Source organism: Euprymna scolopes, chromosome 19 (assembly GCF_053919585.1).
Source record: "Euprymna scolopes isolate OS-2025 chromosome 19, ASM5391958v1, whole genome shotgun sequence".
NCBI classification, from domain to species: Eukaryota; Metazoa; Mollusca; class Cephalopoda; order Sepiida; family Sepiolidae; genus Euprymna; species Euprymna scolopes.
The window spans coordinates 15,890,769-15,915,041 of record NC_136500.1 but is presented as its reverse complement, the minus strand read 5'-3'; the positions used below and the strand labels follow the sequence as shown (position 1 = coordinate 15,915,041).

At 33.1% G+C, this 24,273-nt stretch overlaps 1 protein-coding gene across 5 annotated transcripts in view; it reads left to right on the top strand.

Annotated features, from left to right (window-relative positions):
• Positions 1-24,273, top strand: part of LOC145303445 (RNA-binding protein 5-A-like) — a 93,621-nt gene that overhangs the window by 7,730 nt on the left and 61,618 nt on the right. For all 5 annotated transcript variants that reach the window (XM_080144779.1, XM_080144778.1, XM_080144777.1 and 2 more), the window contains exons 2-6: positions 11,106-11,578; positions 12,818-13,016; positions 14,862-15,008; positions 16,056-16,122; positions 21,925-21,998. In XM_080144779.1, the coding sequence (XP_080000905.1) occupies positions 11,121-11,578; positions 12,818-13,016; positions 14,862-15,008; positions 16,056-16,122; positions 21,925-21,998 (945 nt within the window). In that variant the 5' untranslated portion in view covers positions 11,106-11,120. The remainder of the gene's footprint in view (positions 1-11,105; positions 11,579-12,817; positions 13,017-14,861; positions 15,009-16,055; positions 16,123-21,924; positions 21,999-24,273) is intronic.

The window sequence follows — 24,273 nt, the reverse complement described above, 5'->3', positions numbered from 1 at the left end:
TAAACCAGGCTTAGGGACAAACAAATTCAACTTGCCTCCTCCCTTGAGGCTTGCATTCACAAATATCCGTGGGCTTAGAACTAATTTAGCTTATGTTGAAGCATTTCTGTTAACAAATACCCCGGATATCTTAGCACTAAGTGAGACTAACCTACACTCCTCCATCCCCTCTAACCACTTTAACATACCTGGATATTTCCCACTCTGCCGTAAGGACTCTGACAGACACATGCACGGACTTGGAGTTTACATTCGTAATACTCTTCCCCTGACTAGAGAAACAAACCTAGAAACAGATGATCAAGCCTTTATGTGCTTTAGACTAAACATGCAACACAACAAAGCTCTTTTTCCGATCCAGCGTTACCTTTTATAGGTACTCCTGCAATCCTGCACTTTACGACCCGAGCTTATTTTATTTTTTTACATCTTCACCCCAAACAAGGCAAATTGCCACTTTGGTGTAGGGGGCTACTATCAGGGGCAACAACTACTGGGGTACTATGTAGGGATTTGGGCAGCAAGATGTCGGTTCACGTTACACTTGAACTTCTGCACGTCAAAATAAAAAACAACAATGTCTTTCCGACATTACCCCCCCCCCCTCACTTGGAGTGCTTTTCTTCTTTTTCATATAATTTTAATTTTAAATGTTCCACAAAAAAAATTTGTACGCCATGTGAAAAGGCAGCCTTCTACGTGAAGGCACACTCAACTATCATTGTTTATGTTACCGCGCGTAGCGTAATTGGAAGCTGTAAAATGGCGGAAAATAGTCACTGGGTTCAGGGGTTAATACCATACAAACGGTAGATTTATGATAGGTTTGATTATCAGATTCGTTGTCAGCGACCTCGATTACCCCTAAAAAACCCCAATAAGGTAGAAAATTATTTATGAAAATAGTGGGTTTATATTACAATACACAGCCGTACGAAACAGTGGTAGAAAAATATAAGTGTTATCAAAGGCAAGATAAGTTACTCTTCTACCTATCTGGAAAAGATCTTTAGTGGTTTTACTCACTTTAAAATGTATAATCGGTTCGAGATTATACAGTGTGTGAAAAAAAAATTACTTTTTTCAAACAAAAGAACTGATGACTGCTTAGTCGAGAAAAGGAAGCAATGTGCACCTACCTTAGGTTGCGGAAGAATTGGTACTTCCGCGATGTGACAGTTTAACGTGTCCTGCCAGCTACAAAGTCATAGATAAAGAAGTAACTTCCTGATGTTGGAGAACACAGCTGGTATCCAAGGAGGGAGAAAAAGAAAAAAAATCTAAAGGAGTGAGATTACCTCCTCTTTATTATAAGTAAAAGATTGTGATTAACCATCACATGATCTAGAAAAAAAAAATTAAAACTGTTGACAAGGCTACAATATCTTCTGTTTGTAAGCAAGGTAAGTGCACACAGATCTCCCTCTCTTTTGAGCAGTCATTAACATATTTCTTCACACAATCCCCGAGAAAAAGAAAATGAAGGAAAACAAAATATAAAGGTATGCATTTAAGGCAGTTAACATGTTAGTATATATATTTTTTTATTTATTTATTTTTTGTATTGGGCCCATAACTATTCTGGAAGGAGGCTAGGCCTGCATCACCGCCATTTCTTTGGTGCACAATCCAGACAATACCACTTTTGTCTTTCAGGGGGCAGAGATTAAATTCCCACATGCCTGGGGTGACACCAGTTGTCACAATCAATTATGTCCTGGTCACTCTGTGGGGAGCCGCCATATGGGACAAAGCCAAATGACTTCTTCATTCAAAGTTAATTGAAGAGGGATAACACCAAGACCCTCAGCAGGCCCATCAACTGATGCAGGTACAGATTGAGCTTGATCTGTTCTCCTTAGAAATAACTCAAGAGAGATTAGGTTCTTTAATAAATAAATATGCACTGCATTCCCCCCTTGCTTGACCTGCCTACACCATCCTCTCTGCAAAACGTTTCTAAAGATGATCCTGAGAACCCAAAAGAGCCTAGACTTAAGGGAACTCCTGACCAATACCACATTTCCAACCTTCAGTCTGTTTCAGAATGGCACTCTAGAATGTCTCTAGAGTTTCTCTCCGAGGCTCAACAGGTATTCATTATACCATAGAGTTCGGAATTTCTTCAGTCATTGGTTTCTAAACTGCATGATCTTGTGAAGTGTATATTGGCTGGGAGGGAGGTGTGAGGAAAAATCCTCATTATTCAGATTCAAGAGCAGCCCGGGATTCTCATTAGGCCTCAAAAATGTGTTAAGAGTTACTGCCTCTAACTCCATCTCTGCCGATTCTCAATAAATTAGAGGGCAGTTGTTAATAGCTCGTTGTATATCAGATACAATGTTAAGTGAAATAATCCATCTCCTCTCTACTAACCACCTTGTAAAGTCAATTCTTGATTGTCTGGATACTTCTCTTCTAGACAACTCCAACCCAGGGTGAGAACAGAGCAATGGGGTAGAACTTGATTGAACAGGAGCCAAACTGGTTGTAATGCATGGCTCAACATTAACCTTTTTAAATAACCAATCATCTCTCAGAAATGTTTTTGCATTGTCACAAACACCGGTCAGAATGCCATTCAGGTTCGTAAACTGCATCAATGCCTGCAAAAAGGCCAACACACTCATATCCGGTACCACCTCAACATGTACAGTTTTGACACTAAGGCAAATGAAGATAAGCAGGTACATCTTCACCTCCTTACCATCTTCCCAATCTAGTAGGAAATCCAGTTCCTTAGCATACACTTAGCATTGCATTATCTTCATGAGTAGAATGGTTGCCAGCTTTTCATTGTCAACCTCCAACCGACGCAACTGATAGATGAATTTGAGGACCAAGCATGCCACTCTCAAGAGCTTTGTAAAGGACTAGAATCTTTTCAGGAAAGAGCAGTAGGAGATTCCTCGTCGTGGAGGATAGTAGCATTCCAAGAAGAATGGGCTATCCTTTAGCTGTGTTGGCTGAGGCAAGGCAACTTCTGTGTAGCTCATGGAGTGTTGCCACTACTCAACCAACCTGGACCATTGCACCAGAATGGGAAGCAGGTTTTGAACCTTTTCCAAAGTCATGCAAGGTTCTCGGCTGTTGGAACATACCGAAATGAGGGAGACAAGCCAAATGTGGATTTCAGCTCAACACTCATCTGCTGAATGTCCTTTAATCTATTCTGGGCAAACACGATGGTCCCAGAGATGGTGCCAAGAGAAGACTACCTGCGAATTGGTGGCCACATGAATCCTAGAAGGTGTAAAGCCTTCAAAGTTCCCTAAAATAGTGGGCAAGCACCTAAGTGCCAAGAACACTGCCATCAGTTCAAGAATAGGAAGCATTTTCCTTTTCAAGGGAGTCACAAACAAGATTTGCAATTTTGCAAACACATATGCAGCAAAACCATAGGCGTCTGGAGATGTGTAAAAAAAGTTGCGAGGGGGAGGAGCTTTTCTGCCTATGTATGCTCATATGTGTTTATGTATGTGGTCATGTCACCTCTAGGGTGTGCATATGTATTGCGATAAAACCATGCCTTTTTTTTTCTGTTTCTTGGTTTTTGGGGATGCATTTCTTGCCGTCACTGTTTGATGCTGAAAGGAACATTCGATGAAAAAACGTAGCACCAATGTTCTGGCATGGCTTCTTTATTTGTCTAATGAATGAACAGGAGGAAGCATCACATTGCCAATCACTGAAACTTTTTTACATTTCTTCTTTTTCCAAACCGTTCTGAGTTGTCCGAAGTTGGAAGGCAAACTCTCGCATCTGTCTTGCCCAAAATCAGAAAATGGACTCTTTCATGCAAACAAAAACATGTCTTTTCTCTCTCTTTTTCATGCATCGTTTTTCTTTCATACGAACTCAATCACCTTGGTTGTCATCACTAACTCAAGCTACCACGTTTGACATACATCAACCATAAGCACTTGAACTGTTTTTGCACTAATCAACTTGCCAGCATCACAATTTCCAATATGCCGGCGTAACCCAGATATATTATATATCACTCCTCCCTCTCTCAATTAAGAATGTCTCTTTGTAGAAGCACAAGGATTGCATTTAACAGGAGCCACATAAAGTGTCCGAGAGAGGACAGTATTGATACCCAAGCACCTTTACTGAATCGTGACCATGATTACTCAGTGTACCATGCTCTTTCATATTTTTTTTTTTTATTTTTTTTTTTTAATCTCTACATGATCCGAATAGAAAGACTGCAGTTCGAAGCCTCCCTGAAGTAATCATTCCTGGGAGCAAGTGTACAACCTGCACAGTTCATTTGGATTATCACTTGACATGACAAGATTTTCCATATAAAACAGATTCTCCATCATATATCTACAATTATCCATGGGATATTGAGCAGCATGGTACCGGATGACATAATTTAATATAAAGGGACTAGAAGCAAACCCTAAAATAATAGTGTTGTATCTAAAACAGTGTAGACAACCTCTATCCTTTAAGATTAAAACAAAATCCGCTCTCGTCAGATTCTAGTTTTAGGCGATCAACAAGAAGACCTTATTAATGTCTGCCAATATGACATGATTATTTTCATGAAAAATGAGCAGTAAATCGAAAAGGTCACTTGTGAGATTCACTCCTTGATATGTTGCTTTGTTAAGGGATGAAGAGTCCCCAATCTTGAAGCTACAGTTAAACGCTGACCAAATTTTAGTGGTAGCGGTAGGGTCAGATTTTAAGACGAGTCTGTGTGGAATCCAAGTGAATTCCTTAAATCATTGTGGAGGCACAAAAATTTCTTCTATGATACCCTCACATTCCTACTGCTGAAAAACTTTCAAGTATTCCTAGTAAAGGTGCTTCTTCTTTAATTTTTGTGCTATTTGCTCTAATATGCACAAGGCCACCACATGTTTGGAAGGTATCTGAGATAGTTTGTCATCTTCCCAGGGTAACTGCACATATTATTTGTTATTTTCGAATGAGATTGCTTGTTGAAAGAAAGCAATCTTGTTTGTCACAGTTGGTCTGTTTTTCTTCACTAATGCCCAAAGTCTCCATATTGAACATTTTCTCCAACCTCCTTTACATGTCACTGTCCAGGGTGGAAAAAATCACTTATAGGATCCTCATATGTACTCTGAGACTCTAGTACAAAACACAGGTGAGATAGGTTGACTTCAGCAGTTGACATAAAGACTGTATTGAAGGCAAGGCACTCTGGTCTCTTGGTCCAGAGAAAGCTCTAAGGAAAGGAACTGCTGCACCTCACCAAAGGGAACGAGTCCTATTGGAGTTGAAAAAGCTTGCCCGTGCAAACAAGGAACCAGTTGGAGGGTCCCTAAATGCTGGATAAAATCCAGGCCAACTATTCCATGTATCAGAATAAAACGTGCCTCAATCGAACCTACCAGTTAAGGGGCAGTTAAGCAATTGGAACTCCTCTAAAAGTAAATCCAGGTCCTCAATACGTACTGAAATATCGATGTTATCATTCACTAATACCGGAAGAGAAAGTGAATAATGAGATCCAATGCTAGTTTCCAACACTACCTCCCTAAAGTGGCTGTCACAATCTCCAAGGATGGTAGTTAGTTAAATCTTGCAATCCAGTCCTATAGACTCTAAAGGACCAAGAGGATCTAATACCTTACTTGCCAGTATCCAACGAACAGTTGGCAGAAACATGATTACCGCCCTTACCAAAACTAACACAAAACAGGAGGCAGACTAGAGAAATTTCCACAGTAAGTGCGACAGGCAGTTAACCTGAAGAGAAATATCCCAGGGCTTTGATCTAGACTAGATCCCCCAAGTAACCCTGACCAGTGTTAAGGGTTGAGCCAGTAACTTCATCCCCTTTGATAAGACATTTGATAGCCTCCTTTGTATTTTAATAGATGACAAGGTGGGGATTCTCTTATCAGAAATTTGAATTCTCCTCTCACCTCTCTGGGAAACTTGGAGAAGAGAATCTTAGCCATAAGGTGAGCCCCAGAAGAATAATCATTAGAAAAGGAACAGTTAAAGGAATCCTCCAACTCTGCCAGAAGTAAGGCCGCTTAAGGTAGCAAAGGATCTGTCCTATTTATTGGAGACTAGCCTGGGTCCCTGGCGTTGCCCAGGTGTTTGGAGGTGTGTTTTGAGCAACAAAAAAAATAGTGGTAATAGCCAGGTAGGCCCGAACCCGTACTACAAAAGAGGAAAAGAACATGTAAAAAACCTCCAAAAACGTGATGTCTTTGCTATTGCGTCCATCGCCAAACTGGAAATGGCAAAGTCAATCGAAAAGAGGGGATGACTTTTCGAAAATATCGTCGAAAAAATAAACAAAAAGTGATCCCTCCCTGTAGAAAAGTGCCCAGTTGAGGGTGAAGAATTTTTTGATATTTGTCATCTGAAGGGCCGAGCTTCAAAACGATACCGATCACTAATTCTTAGAACTTTTTATATACTCCCTAAATTATAATATCTATGATTTACGAAAGGAGGTTGTGTTACAAAATTCGCGCTGTGATTTCATTTCTCTATGACGTGATGTTTGACCTAGAAAAGCAGACGTTGACGTTCGTTTAAGCACCTGCTTTTTAAACCGTTTAATTTCAACCATTCTCACTTCTCTGCCCGCTTCGCGTTGCGGTAATGTGTCACACTTTCTTTTTTGCCTTCGCCTCAAGGCTTCAGATTCGAGCCTACCTGCCTACCAAAACTTTTTTTTTCTTTTCCACCTCCAAACACCCAAGCAACACCATGCACGCCCGCTAGTCTATAATATAAAAGACAAAATGTGTGTGTGCGTATTTGTATGTCTGCCAAAAACTTTCAACACACATGACGCATCCTGAAAGATCAGTATCGTTTTGAAGCTTTATGTCTCAGGCGACAAATATCGAAAAATTGGCCAAAAACATTAATTCCTTCACCCTCCACTGGACAGTTTTCTACAAGGAGGGTTTGTATTTTTTTTCGTCTATATTTTCACAAATCATCGTCTCCTTTTGATTGACTACCCTATTCTAACGTGCGTGACTTCTGGTTTCACGATGAACGCATCAACTAAGATGTTATGTATTTTTTTTCATCTTTTTTCCTCCTTTGCATTATGGGTCTGAGCCTGCCTCCTACCACTTTTTTTTTTTTTTTTTTTAATACTTCTCTCCACTGGAACTGTTTACTGCCACTACTGACTAGTCATCTCCAAAATCAGATTTTGGTCCATAGAAGAGAAATTCTCTTGCACAATTCTGCTGTGCTATTCTCCATGTTAAAGAGTTTCTTCTGCAAATACATGAAAAAAAAATCTTTCTCAAACAAAAGAATTGATGACTACTCGGTCAAGAAAAAGAAATAATGTACACCTACTTTAGGTTGTGGAAGAATTGCCCCTTCCAAGACGTGACAGTCTGTTAATGTGTCTCGCTAGGCAAGAAGTTGGAGAACACAACTGGTATTCAAGAAGAAAAAAATCTAAAGGAGTGAGATTACCTCCTCTATAAGTAAAAGGTCATGTGATTAACCGTCACATAATCTAGAAAAAAAAAATTTTAAACTGCTGATAAGGCAATAATTATTTTTTTGTTAGTAAGCAAGGTAAATGCACACAGATCTCCCTCTCTTTTGAGCAATAATTTCTTCACAAGAGTTTATCTGTACATGTGAAAAAGACGAATGCGGCTAGCTCTCTGTTAAATATGTTAAGTTTGGGAAAATGAGTTAAAACTGAAAAATTATACAAAATACTGTTAGAAACCCACCGAATATATGTCAGCCTATGTCACAGTAACATATATTGAGTGGGTTTCTAACAGTATTTTGTATAATTTTTTAGTTTTTAACTTATTTTCCCATACTTAATGTATTTAACAGAGAGCTAGCGGCCATTTGTCTTTTTCACATGTACCGATAAACATTGTATGATTTTAAAACCACTAAAACTTTTCCAGAAAGGTAGGAGAGTAATTTATCTTGCCTTTGATAACATTTATTTGTTATATATTTAAAATTTTTGACCATTTTGTTTGTATGTCTGTAGATTGTAATACAAACCCAAAATAGTATTCGAAGGTAATTAGAGAAAATTTAGTTTTGCAAAAAAAAAAAAAAATTCTAAAAAATAAAAGCGAGGTAAATATTTTCTGAAATTTAATTTAGCAAAACTTATTAATTTTCGCTGTCTTCAAAAACTTTTCATTAATAATTAATTTTCGTTTTTCATAATTTTTGGATATTTTAATTACTGCGACATGACAATTCAGTAGATACAGTTGATTTCAATTCAAATTTAATATTTCAAATTTCACTACAATCACGAAAAAAACAAACGTATTAATTAATGATTAAAGAATATAATGAACTCATTATTTTTTTTTTTAAATCTTAGCGAAAATATATGTGTAAACAAAAAACACCTTTGCTAAAGTTAGTTTTAAGTACTAGAAAAAACGCATGTATTTAATTTTGCTTTTTATGGAAAAGCATCGTAGATGTTAACTTAAAAATAATTTAATATTTCAGTAATAATTTAATATTTTAGTTTGTATTAACGAAATCAATATAACTTGAAGAAAAATTAATTTCTCAAACTAACCATATTATCATTGAATTAAGCATTATTTATTCAATATTTTTGTCAAAATATAATTGCATTATATATTACATATGATTTTAATAAGAATTCTCACAAAATTTCAAATGTAATATTTTCCGTATATGCATGGTGTAAATCTCAGCATAAAAATTTTTTACAATCTTGAAAAATAAAAATTTTTTAAAAATTGTGATTCAGGGTCACTAAGAAAAAAAAAATAATTAAAAAAATATTTTTAACAACCATTGATTTAGACAAATACAGATAGGCAACATTGTAAAAACTAAAACGGACAGGATTTGCATTCCACCCACCATATTCTATTTAATTATTAATAATTTTTTAGCTTAATTTTTCAATGAATAAATTGTCAGTGTAATCAGTGATTTTAATTGACTTTTTTTTCCACACTTAAAAACAATTAATTTATCATTACAACACATTTGAGAATAAATAGTCATCATGTAAAATAAATATTCTAATTAAACAACCGCTTCGGTTTTATCATTACAAAATAGGATTACTTAAATTGTTTATAATCTTCAAAAATACAAAAATGAAGCTATGTTTCAATTTCTCTTTCAGTTTAAAAAATAAAAATTGACATTTTGTGCAAGGCTACATCTATTACTAAGCTCACACTTTTGGGGCTATTTAAAAATTAAAAAAAAAAAGAAAAGTTTTTTAATTTATTTAATATCCTAAGACTTTACTAATTATCTTTCAATAGTCCCAGAAAACTAATATTTATCTTTCTAAGGACTTTTACAATGAATTTATTTAACTTTCAAATTTAGCTGAACTTTTGAGGTTTTTTGAAGTTGCCATAAAAAATTTTCATATTTAACTTTCTTTTCACACATAAAAAAAATTAAAAATTTAAATTTATTTATGAGATTAATCTTTCAAACACAAGAAGTAATCGGAAACTTATAAAAAAAAAAAAAAAAAATAAGCCTGCTTTCAAGACCAAAGGCCCCATCAATTTTCACCATTAAATTGCACATACCTATAAAATTCTTATAAAAGCTCTAAGGATGGATTGTTATACTTGTTTTTTTTTCCTCTGGTAATTCTAATGAACACCTAGAGGATTTTAGTTTTTTGGGGGGGTCCATCTCAAAAATTTTCCAAGCAGCTTATGATTTAAAAGCAATATTTTTGGCACATCTTCATTATTAGAGTGAAAATTGAAATATTGAATTTAATTAAAAATCAATGGTATCTACTTAATTGACATGTCGGAATTAGTAACATATCCCAAAATTATGAAAAACGATAAGTAGAAAATTAATTATTAATGAAAATAGTTTTTGAGAAAAATTTGTCATATAGCATGAAATCCGGGGGAAATAGTTGCAGTCTGTCTTGTAATATAGTGGATATCACTGAATCATGGAACTGTCAAAGTACATGCTTGATGTAATAATGCAGTAATATTCAATTAATTGGGACATAATTAAGTAGATAACATCGCTTTTAGTTGAAATTGACACAGGGCTTTACGTTGCAAGTGATTTTTTTTTTTTAACTTATGACTAGAAATAATAAAATGCTTATCTTTGGTGATTGTGTGTTTTTCTTTTTACCAACAATCTTCCAAAGCTTTTCAATCTTTCGTTTTTTTTTTTAAAAACGAGCAAAGTCAAATTATTTAAACAATAAAAGTTAAAAGTTTTTTTCTTAACAAAAGCTGTTTTTAAAAAAACATCTGAAGAAATTTAAATGTTTGTTTTCAAATCTCAACATAAAATTTGCTGCATATTTAGAATTACACTTATTTAAAAATGCAAAAACAATCTTTATGATGTACGTACTGGTCCCGAAATGAAGATGTCATAGTCCAAAAATCATGTCGATTTGGCTAGTAAACAAAAATATTTAGTTGTCAAAGGTCAATTAAAGATAAATTTGTCTCTAGACCTCTGGTATATACCATTGGATTTTAATGAAAATTCATTTTAAAAAATTATAGAAAATACTGTCAGAAACCGACCCAATATATGTAATGGTAACATATATTAGGTAGGTTTTTAACAGTATTTTCTATGTTTTGATTTTTAAGTCATTATCAAAACTTTAAATATTTAGGTTTCAATTTGCAGCAATTTTTGTCCTCACATAACGCTTGACACTACATTTTTTTTTTTTTTTTTAACCAAATACTCATTTTAAAATGAGTAAAATCATTGAAAACTTTTCCAGATATGTAGAAGAGTAACTTAATTTGCTTTGATAACATTTATTTATTTTAATTTTTGACCACTTTTGGAATCTGTGGATTGTAAAACAAACCCAAAATTTAATTTGATTTTATTTAACAATTTATCTTGTTTTACTACAGAAATAATAGTAAAACAATTATTAACAATATTAATTAGATAGTCAAAATCGAGCTGCCAAGTTGGCGACTCAGATGTAGTATATAGGCTGAGAGCTGCCAACAACTGATCTAGACCAAGGCTATGGTTTGTAGGATATATTTGAACTTTGTTTAGTCATTAAAAAGTGACTATTTGTTTATATGGTTGAATGAATTGTTTTTATTTTTCAGTTGGACATTTTGCCAATGTGTGACCCAAATGAGGCACGTCATCCACTGCCTCCTCAGCCGTCTTCATACCTAAACAGTGGAGCAACTGGTGGAGGTAATGGAGTCGGTGGTCCACCTCTTCCACTTCAAGAGGGAGGAGTAGGTGCTGGAGTTTATGATGACTATCGGGGAGGCGGTGGCAGCAACACTGGTTATCGCAGCGATTATGACGATGGTTATCGACCAGAATATGGTAGTCCGAATTGTCCATCTGGTCCACAGACTGGCGGCCCACAAAGTGGTGGACCACCAATAGGTGGTGGAAATGATGGTGGAGGTAGCCACAGTGGTGGTGGAAGCAATGCTCCCACTTCAGGTGGAGGTTCTGGTTACGACACGCCATACTATGATCATGACTATAATGATGAATATGGATATGAAGAAAGAGATGCCTACAGAAAAGATCCTGGTTACCGGGAAAGAGATCGTGACCGGTAAATATTTTTTATCCATTATATTAATAAACATTTTTGTGTGTGTTATTTTCACAATTGAAATGAATTGCAAATTATCGCTAATTGATTTTACTAAGGAATAACTAAGTATGTATATTTTTTTATTTTTTTATACCTGATGCTTATCAATACCCAAAAGCTACTTGAGGATATGGCTTAATGAGGTTGTCAGAAGTGAAACAATATGATGATTAGCAATAATGCTTGAGACTGTTTGCATCAGTCTCCGGTGATTATCTTGACCTCACTTTGACTCCAATCTCTATCACCAGGGAGTGGGGGGGGGGGTCTCCAAACTGTCAACCCTCGGCTATTCCTCTCAAACTAATTCAAAATTTCTAAATATATTTAGGATCGGAAATCTTATGTTTGGATATTTTGTCTTACTCTGCCACTCCAGCTGACGACTCATCACATTTCTAATATGCATGCTACTGCCTTTTTATATTTCTAATCATTCTCATGTTTTTTTATTTGCTACAACTTTTTCCTTTTGTATTTCTTTTTTTTCTTTTTTTTTTTTATTGAATCACTTAATTCTTGGGAAGAGGGAGGGTATCTATACTATTACAGTGTGGAGTCCCCTGTTAATTACCACTAAAGATTGTACTTGAGGCACCCTAAAATCAACAAAAGTACACATTTTGTCTTAACACCTGTTTTTAAAACTTTTGAGTATTGGTGCACCTTATGGACTGGATTTTTTTTTTTTTTTAATTAACAATGTATGTATAACAAAATTTGCTTGCAAATAATTGTATTATTAGTAAAACTTTTAATGAATAAAATTTTATTTTTAATAAAATAATATACAAATACAAGTGTTCATACTGTTTTATAATTCAGACAAAAGTGTGTGTGTGAGAGGGGGTAGAAAAAAGGTGTTCTTTTAATTTTTACTCATCTCTGGGATGCCTCAAGTGTAATTGATCCACCATTACTCACAGATTCACTTTGTATCAGAGTTAGTATACTTCATCTGTGGAGAGGAAGCTGACTCTACCCATACTAAGTTGAATGTTGTGACAAGTACAAATTAATATTTATTCAGAAAACTCATCTTTAACTTTTAATATTTTAGCTCTTGCACACTCCACCTTCTAGAATATTTTTGGTAATTGAACTAAACTTTTAATAAACCTGTTTTATGTGAGTTTCCTCTTTTTTTTTTTTTTTTTTTCTTAATTTAAAAAAAAAAAATTTTTTTTTCTTTTATAGATCCCATCGAGCAGATCGCAGAATTCATGAGAGGCGACGTGGACGACCTATGGACAGACCCCGAAGAGACCGTGATCGAGACAGAGACCGAGGCTTTAATCGAGATCGTGATCGGAGCCGAAGTAGAGATGGCAGGGATCGGAAAGATCGAAACCCTCGAGACAGGAATGATCGCAACGAAGAAGGATTTGACTGTGATGTGAGCAGCATTCTAGAAGTTTGTTTTTTTTATATATATATATATATATATATACTCCGTTCCTCCCATACTTCCACTTCATTGCAGTATTTTTATCTGTTTGTCAACTGTTTCATGACTGCGCAAATCATGAACGTTCATATGACAATTTTCTTATGTTAATAAGGTTTGAAAACACTTTTTTAAAGATCATGACAAGCTGGCCTAATGGTTATCATACTTGACTCACTGTTAGGTTTTGATTTCTCAGCTTGAGTATTTTTTTTTTTTTATTTTTTTACTTGCAAGTGAACAGTTTAGAAAAAACATAATACTCGCATGCACATGTCTCAGTTTCTTTCCAGATTTTTTTTTTGTTTAAAGGAATTTAACATTATGTTTAATACCTACGGTATTTCTATTTGTAATAAATAAGAATTCTGCATTAATTAAAATATAATATTTATGCATATTTTGCAACTAGGCAATGATGGGCGACCTGCCATTTAATAAAATTAGCAATTTATTTAAAAAAAAAAAAGGATAGCATTTTAAAAACTTTATTTCATTTTAAAGGGAGATAATTTACATAAAAAATTAAGATATTGGTAAAATATTTGAATACAGGTACACTTTGATTATGGCCAATAATTTTTGTAATTAGAGATACCTTTTAAATGAATTTAAAAAAAAACCTTTTAATTAAAATATCTTTTAAGGGGTTGTATATAAGACCATCTTATCAGGAATTACCTCTTCCTTGTGTAAAGGGGATGGAATCCTCCCAGGTATTATATCCTCCTCTGGAAAGGATGTAATATATTAACTTTTCTGTTGTTATGAGGCCATATTCCCAGATCCTACCTTTTTTCTCCAGTGAGTGAAGTAGTTAGTATCTGAGTAGTAGCTAACGTACTTCCTAACTTCCGGTGTGTCTGCTACCAGGAGCGGTGACAAGGCAAATCAGTTCCTTTTTTTTGTCTCACGCCTATCTTCCCTGTGCATGTATTTTTTTTTTTTTACGTTTTTCTGATTGTTCTGTTTTATTTAATAGTTTTGTCTTATTTTAATTAAAAATTATTGAAAAACACATTTAAAAATTTTAATTAAGAATTATTGAAAACACTTTCTGCGCTCTTTAATTTTTTATTTGTCTTTTTAAGAATTATTGAAAACATGTTTTAAAATTTTAATTGTTTAAAAACATTTTTATCGTATGTTTTTTCAATGTCCGTTTCTTAGTTTATTTCAATAAATCACTTCACAATAATAATACTGAAAAACAAACGTGAAGGAACTGATTTGCCTTGTCACTGCTTCTGGTAGCAGACACCCCGGAAATTAGGAAGTATGTTAGAACAGATACTGTTTATAGTTAGCTATCGTCATGATATACTTCTTCCAGACATTACCTCTTTTTTTGAGAGTTGGTAATGTGTTATTTATTATAACATCCTAACAGGCATTATCTCCTCTTTTGGGGTTAATTATATTTTCATTTGTCCTGATAAATTCTTTTTGGATGGGGGGCAGTTTAGTATATGTTCATTACTCCTGATGCTATCCTTCTATGATTACTCTCTCTTTTTGTAGTATATGTTCTATTTACATATTATCCTATTCTCAGGCATTAATTTCTCAGTTTTGGGAGGGGGATAGGTATATGTTCGTTTGTCTTTAAATTATCCTATCCTTCATTACTGCCTCCTTAGGGAATTTGTGCAGCTTATATTTGTTCATAATGATACTATACTATCCTCCCAGACTAAAAAAGATGTAAACAAATAAAGTGGTCACAAAATTATATTGTTTAATTTATTTTATATTAAACCTGTTTTTTTTTTTTTTTCCTTTTTAACCATAAAGAGTTCAAGCCGTGACAGTGGAGAGAGTTTTCGGGACCGAGATAGCCGAGACAATTGTGGTGACAGAGCTGGTGAAAGGTGGATGACAGACACCCCAACACATACGATTCTTCTGAGGGGTCTACGTTATCATATAGAGGAAAAAGATGTAAGTAGCTGGGAACGTTTCTTAATAGTCTCTCTTTTTTTTTTTTTTTTTTTTTTTTTTTTCTTACATGCTTCTAAAAAATACTGAGTACCATAGAAACATTTTCCAGCTAAATATTGCCTACTATGTAGATTTTGTATATGCAGATATGTATATGGGAGAGGGTGGATGTGAAAATTAAGGTGTGTTATTATCTAATATGTCACATCTACATTAATAAAGTTCTTGAACCTACCTTTTCTTCATGCAGAGTGAACGGCATCATCCTTTAAAATAGATGTGGCAATAATTGATGATGTCATCCATCTAACTTGAGACAAACTGTAGAGATGGTTGTGGTTAGGTCCTGTAAGATGTCAACAAGACTAATTGCCTAGACTTGGTAAAGGTGGGAACTGAGTATAGTAGTAGTTTTCTGCAAGTATGCCATTTTTTTTCTCTCTACATACTTTGGACAGTCCACCTGCTCCACTGTTTTCTACTTTTGGATGTGGCATCAAAGGTGAGAAAGGTGGAATAAGCGAGTACAATATAAAGCAAATGAGTCTGATTGAAATGCTAGTGTGTCGTGGCAAAGACAATGAATACCTTTTGTTAGTTAAACCTTATTCCTCTCCCATCATGTTTTGCTGGATTTCTACAATAATGTAAGCTTGTAAACTTTTTAAATCCTCAAAATAGTTTCTAAATCTAAAAGCTTTTCTGGAGGCAATAATTTTTTAATTTTTTCTTTTATTATCTTAAATCATGTATGGCAAAAAAAAAAAAAAAAAAAAAAAAAGAATTGAGGGTTTTAAGTCTTTATTTCCTTACTACTAACCTTAAGTCCGAGTGGCAATAATTTGTGGTTGCTTGTTGAGAGAAATGTTTTCTTCATTTAAATTTTCATACAGAAAGGGAGAAAGTGAGCACATTTATTAGTGATATCATAGCTACACATACTCTAATCAGATCTCATTATCATTTCCCGTTTTACAACGTTGCATTTACAAAAAAAATTTTTTTAACTAAAGTTTTTTTTTTTTTTTTTTTTTTTTTTTTTCTCAGATTTTAGCTGAACTAATGAGCATTGGATTGAGTGTGAAAGATGTTAGACTTATGAGAAAAAGTTCTGGTAAGTTTCTCCCCAATTTTACAAACCTTTGCAAAAATTTCATGCAATTCTGCTCACTGAGGGTCTTGAAAACTGAGAAACTTACAATGTCTCCCCCATCCCCCATGTTTTTGAGATCCACTTAAAATTGCAGAGGGAACAAACCTCAGATACATGTTTTGTTAGATTTTTGTCCTCGTCTTACCTTTTGTTGAGTCTTACCAACTTTAGAATCACTCCTCTTTTTTTTTTCTTTTCTTTTTTTGGGCTTTTTGAACAGATAGCTTAAAATTTCCTTTTCAAAATAATCGGTCAATAGATTTTTCTAGAATTTTTTAAATATCTTCAAGACTCAATTTCTAAAATGTGAATTGTTTTAAACTAAAAGTCTTAATGCTTTAAGAGTGAATTCTTCAACTCTGCACTATTCTTTATTTTATTAATTTTTTCTTAGATGTATTTGTGTATTGCTATAATAAATTCAGTTAGACAGCCTGTTGCACCTAAATTTGAATTAGTATTAAACTTTGTTTGAAACAATATTTTCATTGTTAAATGTGCACATTGAATGGATACGTCTTAAGAATGGATCTATATTTGTTTTTATTTATTTTTCTGGATTATTCCAAGCAAACGTTTTCTTTAAATAGAATAAGTCCGGTTTATAATAAGTCCTGTTATTTTGAAAAGTAATGCATTCTTAATTTCTAGTTATTTATTTTATTTTTTTTTTTTTTCGATTTTGGTTGGTTATACTTTTGACCTTTCTCATTATGCACTTATTTTTTTGAACTCTGACCTATTATGTGCATAAGGAAGAATGAAACGGAAAGTATGGTATATGTTACAACAGATACAATTTTCACACTTTTGTGTATTTGCTTTTTGTTCACTCATGGCTACTCGAAGGATACTGATCTGGTTGTGTTGCTGTGATAATTTTTAAGAATTGTTTTTTTATATATCTATTAGACGGTCGTTCTGTCTGTCACACGTTAGTTTGAAAATAAACTTTCATTGTTAAACATCTTCAAAGATGCTTTCTTATGGCTATTCATTCTTGTTTTTTATTACTGCTTGAAAATGAATTTTAATAAGTTTTTTTTTAATAAAATTGTTTTCCTATTGTTTTATTTCTCCAGAAGAATATAGTTATCCCCCTCCTCTTCAACTTAGGATCAAGGCGTGTATTTTTATAAGGGCTTTTAATGAAAGTTATCATTTTTGTGGATCCTAAAAATTAGTTTTAATTTACAGAATTTTGTTTTGCTAAATTTAAAAAACTTGAAATTTTGTTTATTTTTATTATTTGATGCTGAAAATGTGACTGATTTTTTAATCGGTTTTAAATTATGATTGCTTTTTTATTTTTTATTTCTTGTGCAGTTTCCCTGGTGACCAATGATGTTGTTTTTTTTTTTGTTGTTTTTTTTTATTTTTATTTTATGGAAATGTTTGGTATAAATGAATTTTAAACATTTGTCATTTCAAATTAAGTTGAAAGGTTTGAAAATTTAAAAATGAATTTTTTTATTTTTTTCACATAATTATCTATCTAATAATAAGGATTGATAATTTATGTTATTTGAATTATTCGAATGACTAAGTTTGACAGAAAAATTCCCAAATTCGACGAACACCTGAAGGTCAGGGATATATCAGTCAAAATGTGAAAATAACACTCAAGATAAAAACAGTATAATTTATTATATAAAGTGTAGTTGTATGTGTGTTTGTCTAGTTGAAACTACAAAGCTGGTATATTGATCATCATTGCCCTGAATAATATTCCTTAGTTAGAGGTCAACTGGGCCATATTTTGTTGGGGAAGCGGGGCAGGGGATTATATATTAATTTGAAAAATGAAAATGCTAATCTATTGTATAAAGGAGAGTTGTGTGTGTATCCAGCTAAAGAGGAATAGGTTGGGTGGAGGGGAAAAAAGGGGGTGGGGGAGAGAAAAATTGAGAGCGTAGAAAGTTTTGAGAGAAATAGATTACTTTTACTATAGGCAACTAAGTAACCCTACTAGTGTATAATATGATCAATACCTGCATGATTCTTTCTTTCTCTTTTCGTGTTCTAAGTTTATTGTTTTTTTTAAACATATTCCTTCATTGAATTACCATCTGTTTTGATATTACATTTCATCTTTTCTGTCCTCAGTCAGTGAAGGAGAAATTCTTCTAAACTTGGACAACTTAAATCCTTCTAGACTTGGACAACAGCATATTAATAATTAGTGGTGGAAATGGATTATTTAGGAGGGCAGGTCAACAAGAACTTGTTTACATTGGACTTGGAGACAACCATATTGTAATCAGATGGAAAGCAGACTTGCAGAACAGAGTTCCACAGGTGTGCAGTTCTAGGAAAGAAGCTTTGTTTATGGAATTTGTGTTTGGATTTAAGCAGTGAGTGGGGGAAACTGTTGATAGTTGTTGTACCTAGATGAGTGTTTTTTTGTGAAAGTTTGGTGGGGGGGGGGGGTCAAATGTTTTTAATGTAAGGAGGTCCAGAAAAGATGTAGCATCAGAGCAGATCCTATACTTGGCTTTTGACCAAATTGTCTTTCAAGAGACATTCTATTGTCAACTAAAATATTACTCCATGAAGATATTTTTGTGCTCTGTCACTTTTACTTGAGGATCAGTTTCTGTACACTTTTTTTACCCAAGTTAACTAACTGTCAGTAATCAAATGAGAAACTAAAAGAAATAGATATCTAAGTGCTTATTTTAGCTTCGTCTGTACTTTTTAACCTACGAGTAAGTAAAACATTGTAGAACAAAATTTTCTTTTCTCTCAATGGACCAATTATGTTCTGATTTGTTTTGTGATCTTTGCTTGGTTTTGCTGGATTCCAGGACCAGAGTTCATCTGTTCTGGTGGAGTTAAGAATCTGTTCATAAATTAAAGAGTAAGCGCAGTGATTTCTAATTAAGAATAGGATAGACCAACAACTTTTCCCATTTTTTATGGTTGTGTGCCAAATTTGTTAAAATGTATTTCGTCTTTTTGTATATAAATAATTTAAAATGTAGTCTTACTTAGACCAGACCAAGAAAAATCCTTGACTTCTGGAAAAAATATTTTTTTATTCAGAGTACCCCTCTTTGGGGAGCTAGATATCCTACATGTAAAAAAAGATTGGAAAATAAAATTCAAGTAAGGGAGATAACTACTGATTATTACCTCTCCTGTGTACTCGAAGTACATGAAACAAAAAAAAATAGAATTAAGATCTTCCCATTTGCAGAAACTCGGACATTTTTAATGTGCTTGAAAATGACTAGAGAAGAAAGACACTTTATAAAATTCTGTATATATTTTTCCATGAAACTTGTTTCTTCCCAATGGCAAAATATCAATTGGTAAATGTAAAAATTAAGTTAGGAAAATGCACGGAACTTATCAGATATATAAATTTTTTTTTATATGAAACTTGTCAACTATTTAAAAAAAAATTTCTTTTTTTATATACATATTTCCAATTTTAATAAACTTGTGTACAAAAAAAATCATCTACAACAAAAAAGGAAAAGCAGCAAAAATCTCAAATTTGAATGATACAAGTCGTACTTTATTCTTTCTTTGAGAGAGTCTATGTTATTGAAATCCAACTCTGTGCAACAACATTATGGTAAATGGTTATCTCTTTTAATTTATTTTTTATTTAAATTGTTAATATCCAAATCTTTAACCCACAGCATTTGATAGAAATCCAATTTTTGCTGGTAAGTAATTGAATCATTTGGTTTCTTTCTTACAATTTCTGTATTTTTTTGTAAACCTATTTTTTCCCTTTCAGCTTTGAAACTTTGGAATTTCCCATCTTAAGACTTAAATTCTACATTGATTTGTATTGGCAAGAGATGTATAAGTATTTAATGTTTGACGCAGGTTGCAAAAGTACCAGAATCGTTATTTGACTTTCTAATTTCTAATAATTAAAATACGAAACAGTGTTTTCAAAACACCAGCATTTTTCTTAATCCATACCACACAATCATAAGACATTTAAACCAACCGTGATTAACACCTCGACAGACTACTATTCACAAGGGATTTTATATCTTGGATGGGAAAGATGATTTACAAAAAAAAAAAATTTCAGAACCTGATGATTTTTTTTTTTAAAATTGAAAGCTTGTTTATTCTTTAAAATAATTTAATTTTGAGAAAAAACAAAAATATACATTGTTATTTGGCTTTTTAATTTATATAATGTCAGAATTTAGCTTTATCTTTTTCATATCTATACAGTCGGCATATCTGGTTGATTAGCATTTCTGCATTAAATGGACATAATGTTTCTTTGCTCTTAGGAAATGCTACGGTTATTTTCTATATCAATAAAAATGCAAGAACGAAATAGTGTAAAATTTTTTTACTCGATTTCATTCAAAGTATCAAAAGGTGTGCATGCAATCTAGTGAAATAAAAAATAATTTCCATTCAACTTAGGCATTATGCTGTTTGATTTTAAAGGATTTTGGTGGAGAAGGTCAAGTGTCATTCTTTTTGACAACAAAAACTTTGTGCTTACTCTTAGCTAGATTCTTTCACCAAAAATATTACATTCATTTCATGGCTCTAAACCTACTTAAAAGATCGCCAATGGTTTTGATGAAATTTTATTTAAAAATGAATATGTACATGAGTTATAATGGAGAGTGGGAACATCTACAAACACCCAAAAAGAATGAAAGATAAAGAACCAAACAAAATGCTAATGGAGCACGTTAGTTAGGTCCTCCCAAGTCTTTGTTTAGAGTCAAACCGCCCATCAAAAGCAGGTCAGTCTCTAAATGGGCGTAGGAGCTATGTAGAACAATCAAAAATGGGGATGGATGGTGTCCTCCAAGATAACATTTGGGGTTAGTCAAGAGTAAAATAAATATAGGGAGTGGGCATCTTTTGGAGGTTCTCTAGTAAAAAAATAAAATAAATACAACCAAACCAGGACTCATTTATTTCACTAGCTTAGTCTTTTAGCCAATAAAGTCTATTTCAAGAGATTTTGCACAAAGGTCTGTTAAACAATCTATAGAAAAAAAACATAATTTTGTTATGGGTTTTAATCATCATATATAATTCCATAATCACATTTAAGTCATTTAAAAAAATTTTTTTTTAATTTAAGCAATTACTGAAAATAAAGCAAATATATATTTGTTAATATATTTTTGTATTAAACATGAAACCTGAGACAATAAAAAGTCATTCTTTAATGTAAGAGTTTAATGTGTTCAAGTACATACAAATATATATTTTTGTTTTAGCTGATAGAAAATAACCAAGACGTTTTAGTAGTTTGAAAGAACTTTATTTGTGGTTGATTAAAAAAAAACAACAATCATTTTAATATTATCTTAATTTCTTTTTACAATATATGGAGGAAAATTCCATTGGAGGTGTCTCCTTGCCAGTTGCATGAAGGAGTTTTTGTGTTCATGTTTTTTTATTCTATTTTTTATTTTTGTATTCTATCTTGTAACATTGCAGCCATCTTTACTTAAATGATTTTTTAAAAAATTGTTATATTGTGCATTTCATGATGTATTATCTTTTCCAAGCAATTTGAGGAAGCCAATGTGCTCTGCTCATTTGAAGATGTTCTACAAAAGTTAAAATGTATTTATTTTTTTCTCTTTGTCATTTTAAATGTCATTCTTGAAAGTTTCTTGGTTGACCCTCAGTGAGTGTTTTTATTTTTTGCTTCCCTTGGGTTTCACGTGTTCTGGTTGGTTTCAGATCATAACCATCCAAATTTTTAGCAATTAGTTCCACTAATGCGGGACATTCTGAATACTTACGCAGGTGCATCCCGTGGGTTTGCTTTTGTGGAGTTTCAGAACGTAGCAGATGCCCAGCGCTGGATGGAACAGAATCAGGTCTTAAACAATTATCCTAAGACTTTTTGTACCGGTACAGTAGACACACACTACACAAACACCATATTATACACACAGACATGCTCACACATACATACATGACTTGCAGTAAATGTTCAAACAAATACACATGTGTCTTCAAGCAGTGGTGTCTTTTTTTTTTTATCACTGCTGCTGACAAATCTACAGAATGGGTTTTTTTTTAAATTTCTTTTTTATGCCATTCTCTTTTCTTGTTATTTGTTGTTTCTTTGTGTCTATATATCCCCCAAGAATTCTCTTGAATCTCCCCTTCCCTTCCCACTTTGTATTTAATAACTGTACTTGTTGACCTACAATAATAAGAGCCCTCAAATTTCTTATTGAAGAAAATGTTAAAAAAAAAATAAATAAATAAAGTGTACCAAATCACTGCCATTATGAGAGATTTGCCAGGGGTGGGGAAGTTAGAAATGCTTTCATAAAGATCTTGTCAGAAATAAATTAGTTTAGAAGTCAATTTCTAAAAAGCTGCCCAGCATATATCAGCATGTAAAACAATATAATGAACTAACTCTATGGAATAAACCATGATGCTAAAGTAAGAAAGATTGTCACTCATCTATCTAGAGAGGTGGAGATTGTGAACATGATACTGACTTGGTATTCTGTGTTCAGATTCAAACCATATTAAAATTTACTTTGTTTAAAATTCATATTTTTTTTTAATCTTGGTTTTGATATAAAGAAAAATTAAAAAGAATTTTTTTAATGTAACTAATATAGCCATAAACAATATATATTGATAAATATCCTAATCATCCAACTATTTTCAAATTCATACTTCAATAGACTGTAGAATACAAATTTTGCTTGCTATAGCTTTCATCTCTCTACAGAGAGGTTAAATAGTATTATTGCTTGTATTTCCTTTTTTATAATAATTCCAAAGAATTCTTTCTGTTTCCTGCTTCCTTGACTGTACTAACATGCAGAAGTTTAAATGTGATGTGAACAGACATCTCGCTGCTCAACTCCTCACAATTATCTGTTAGACATGATCCGAAATAGTAACCACTAGCATTGAAGTGGCAATATGCCTTGTTTGGAGTGAAAGAGTAAAAATAAACAAAAACACTTCTTGCAATTATGGAAGTAAGAAAAAGTTTTAATCCATAATGACTACATGCAATCCAAAGATAAATCCAATCAGCACATTTTGCGGAGACGAATTGATATGATGTATGATATGACTTTAAAAAAAAAAAAATTTTGCAATGAAAGTTTAAAAAATTCTAGAAATTTTAAATATAGAGAAAATCTGGCAGCCATTCTCAATTGCTTCCTATGGCGAGAATTAAAATGAAAGTGACCTGAGAACGCTAAAGAAATATATTAAGATACATTTGATGAGGTAGGACGAAAAAGTGAAATTAAAATTAAGTTTTTTTTTTTTTTTTTTTCTTTTTTTCGAGGTGCATTTCCTCTGAGGCATTAGTTTGCAGAGTGGTGCCAGAATTGAACCTCTAATAATAAATACGAAATCTGCAAAAATTAAAATATCATATTTAAGCGTATTTTACAACCGAGCAATATTGGGTTGCCAGCTTGTAGAACACGTGTACATAAATTATGAGTACAAAGCCTATCTAGGTCTAAAGGGAGGAGATTTAGGAAACTTGCATTGAAAAACTGGAATGTACTGGCAAATAGAATGTGCCTTTCAAAATGTTTCATTATAAATGAGTGATCTCTCCATTTGGATTGAGGGATTTCCATTATTTCCAACTAGACCAAAAATTTAAAATTATGCGTATTTTCTCATGATTCGTTTTTCTGCCCACCTCTTTGCCTTACATTTTCCCCACCCTCAACAAAGGCAACATGTTTGGTATTGATTTGGTACGACGTCATGTTTTTAAAAGAAGCATGTGTTCAGTTCTCCAATATCCATAACTCAATAAAGCATGCCTCCCCCTTATCCTCTTTAGATTTATATAATGTTTGCCATCTAACTTTGTTTTCAGTCTTTTCACTTTGTCCCCCTCCTCATTCTATTCCAATCGCTTGTTTGTTTGTGTGCGCGTGTTTAAATCTATCATTATACATGTGTTGTGTATGTGTGGCTTTCTTTCGTTTTATTTCTTTGCTACATAACTCTTAAGTGTGCTGCATATGGTTTCACGTGATATTGGATTTGTAGGGATAATGTCAATCTGATCACAAGGTCCACATATAGCAGGAATGTGAGTTCCTCACTAATTGTCACAAATAGTCTTTTGTTTTCTTAAACAAT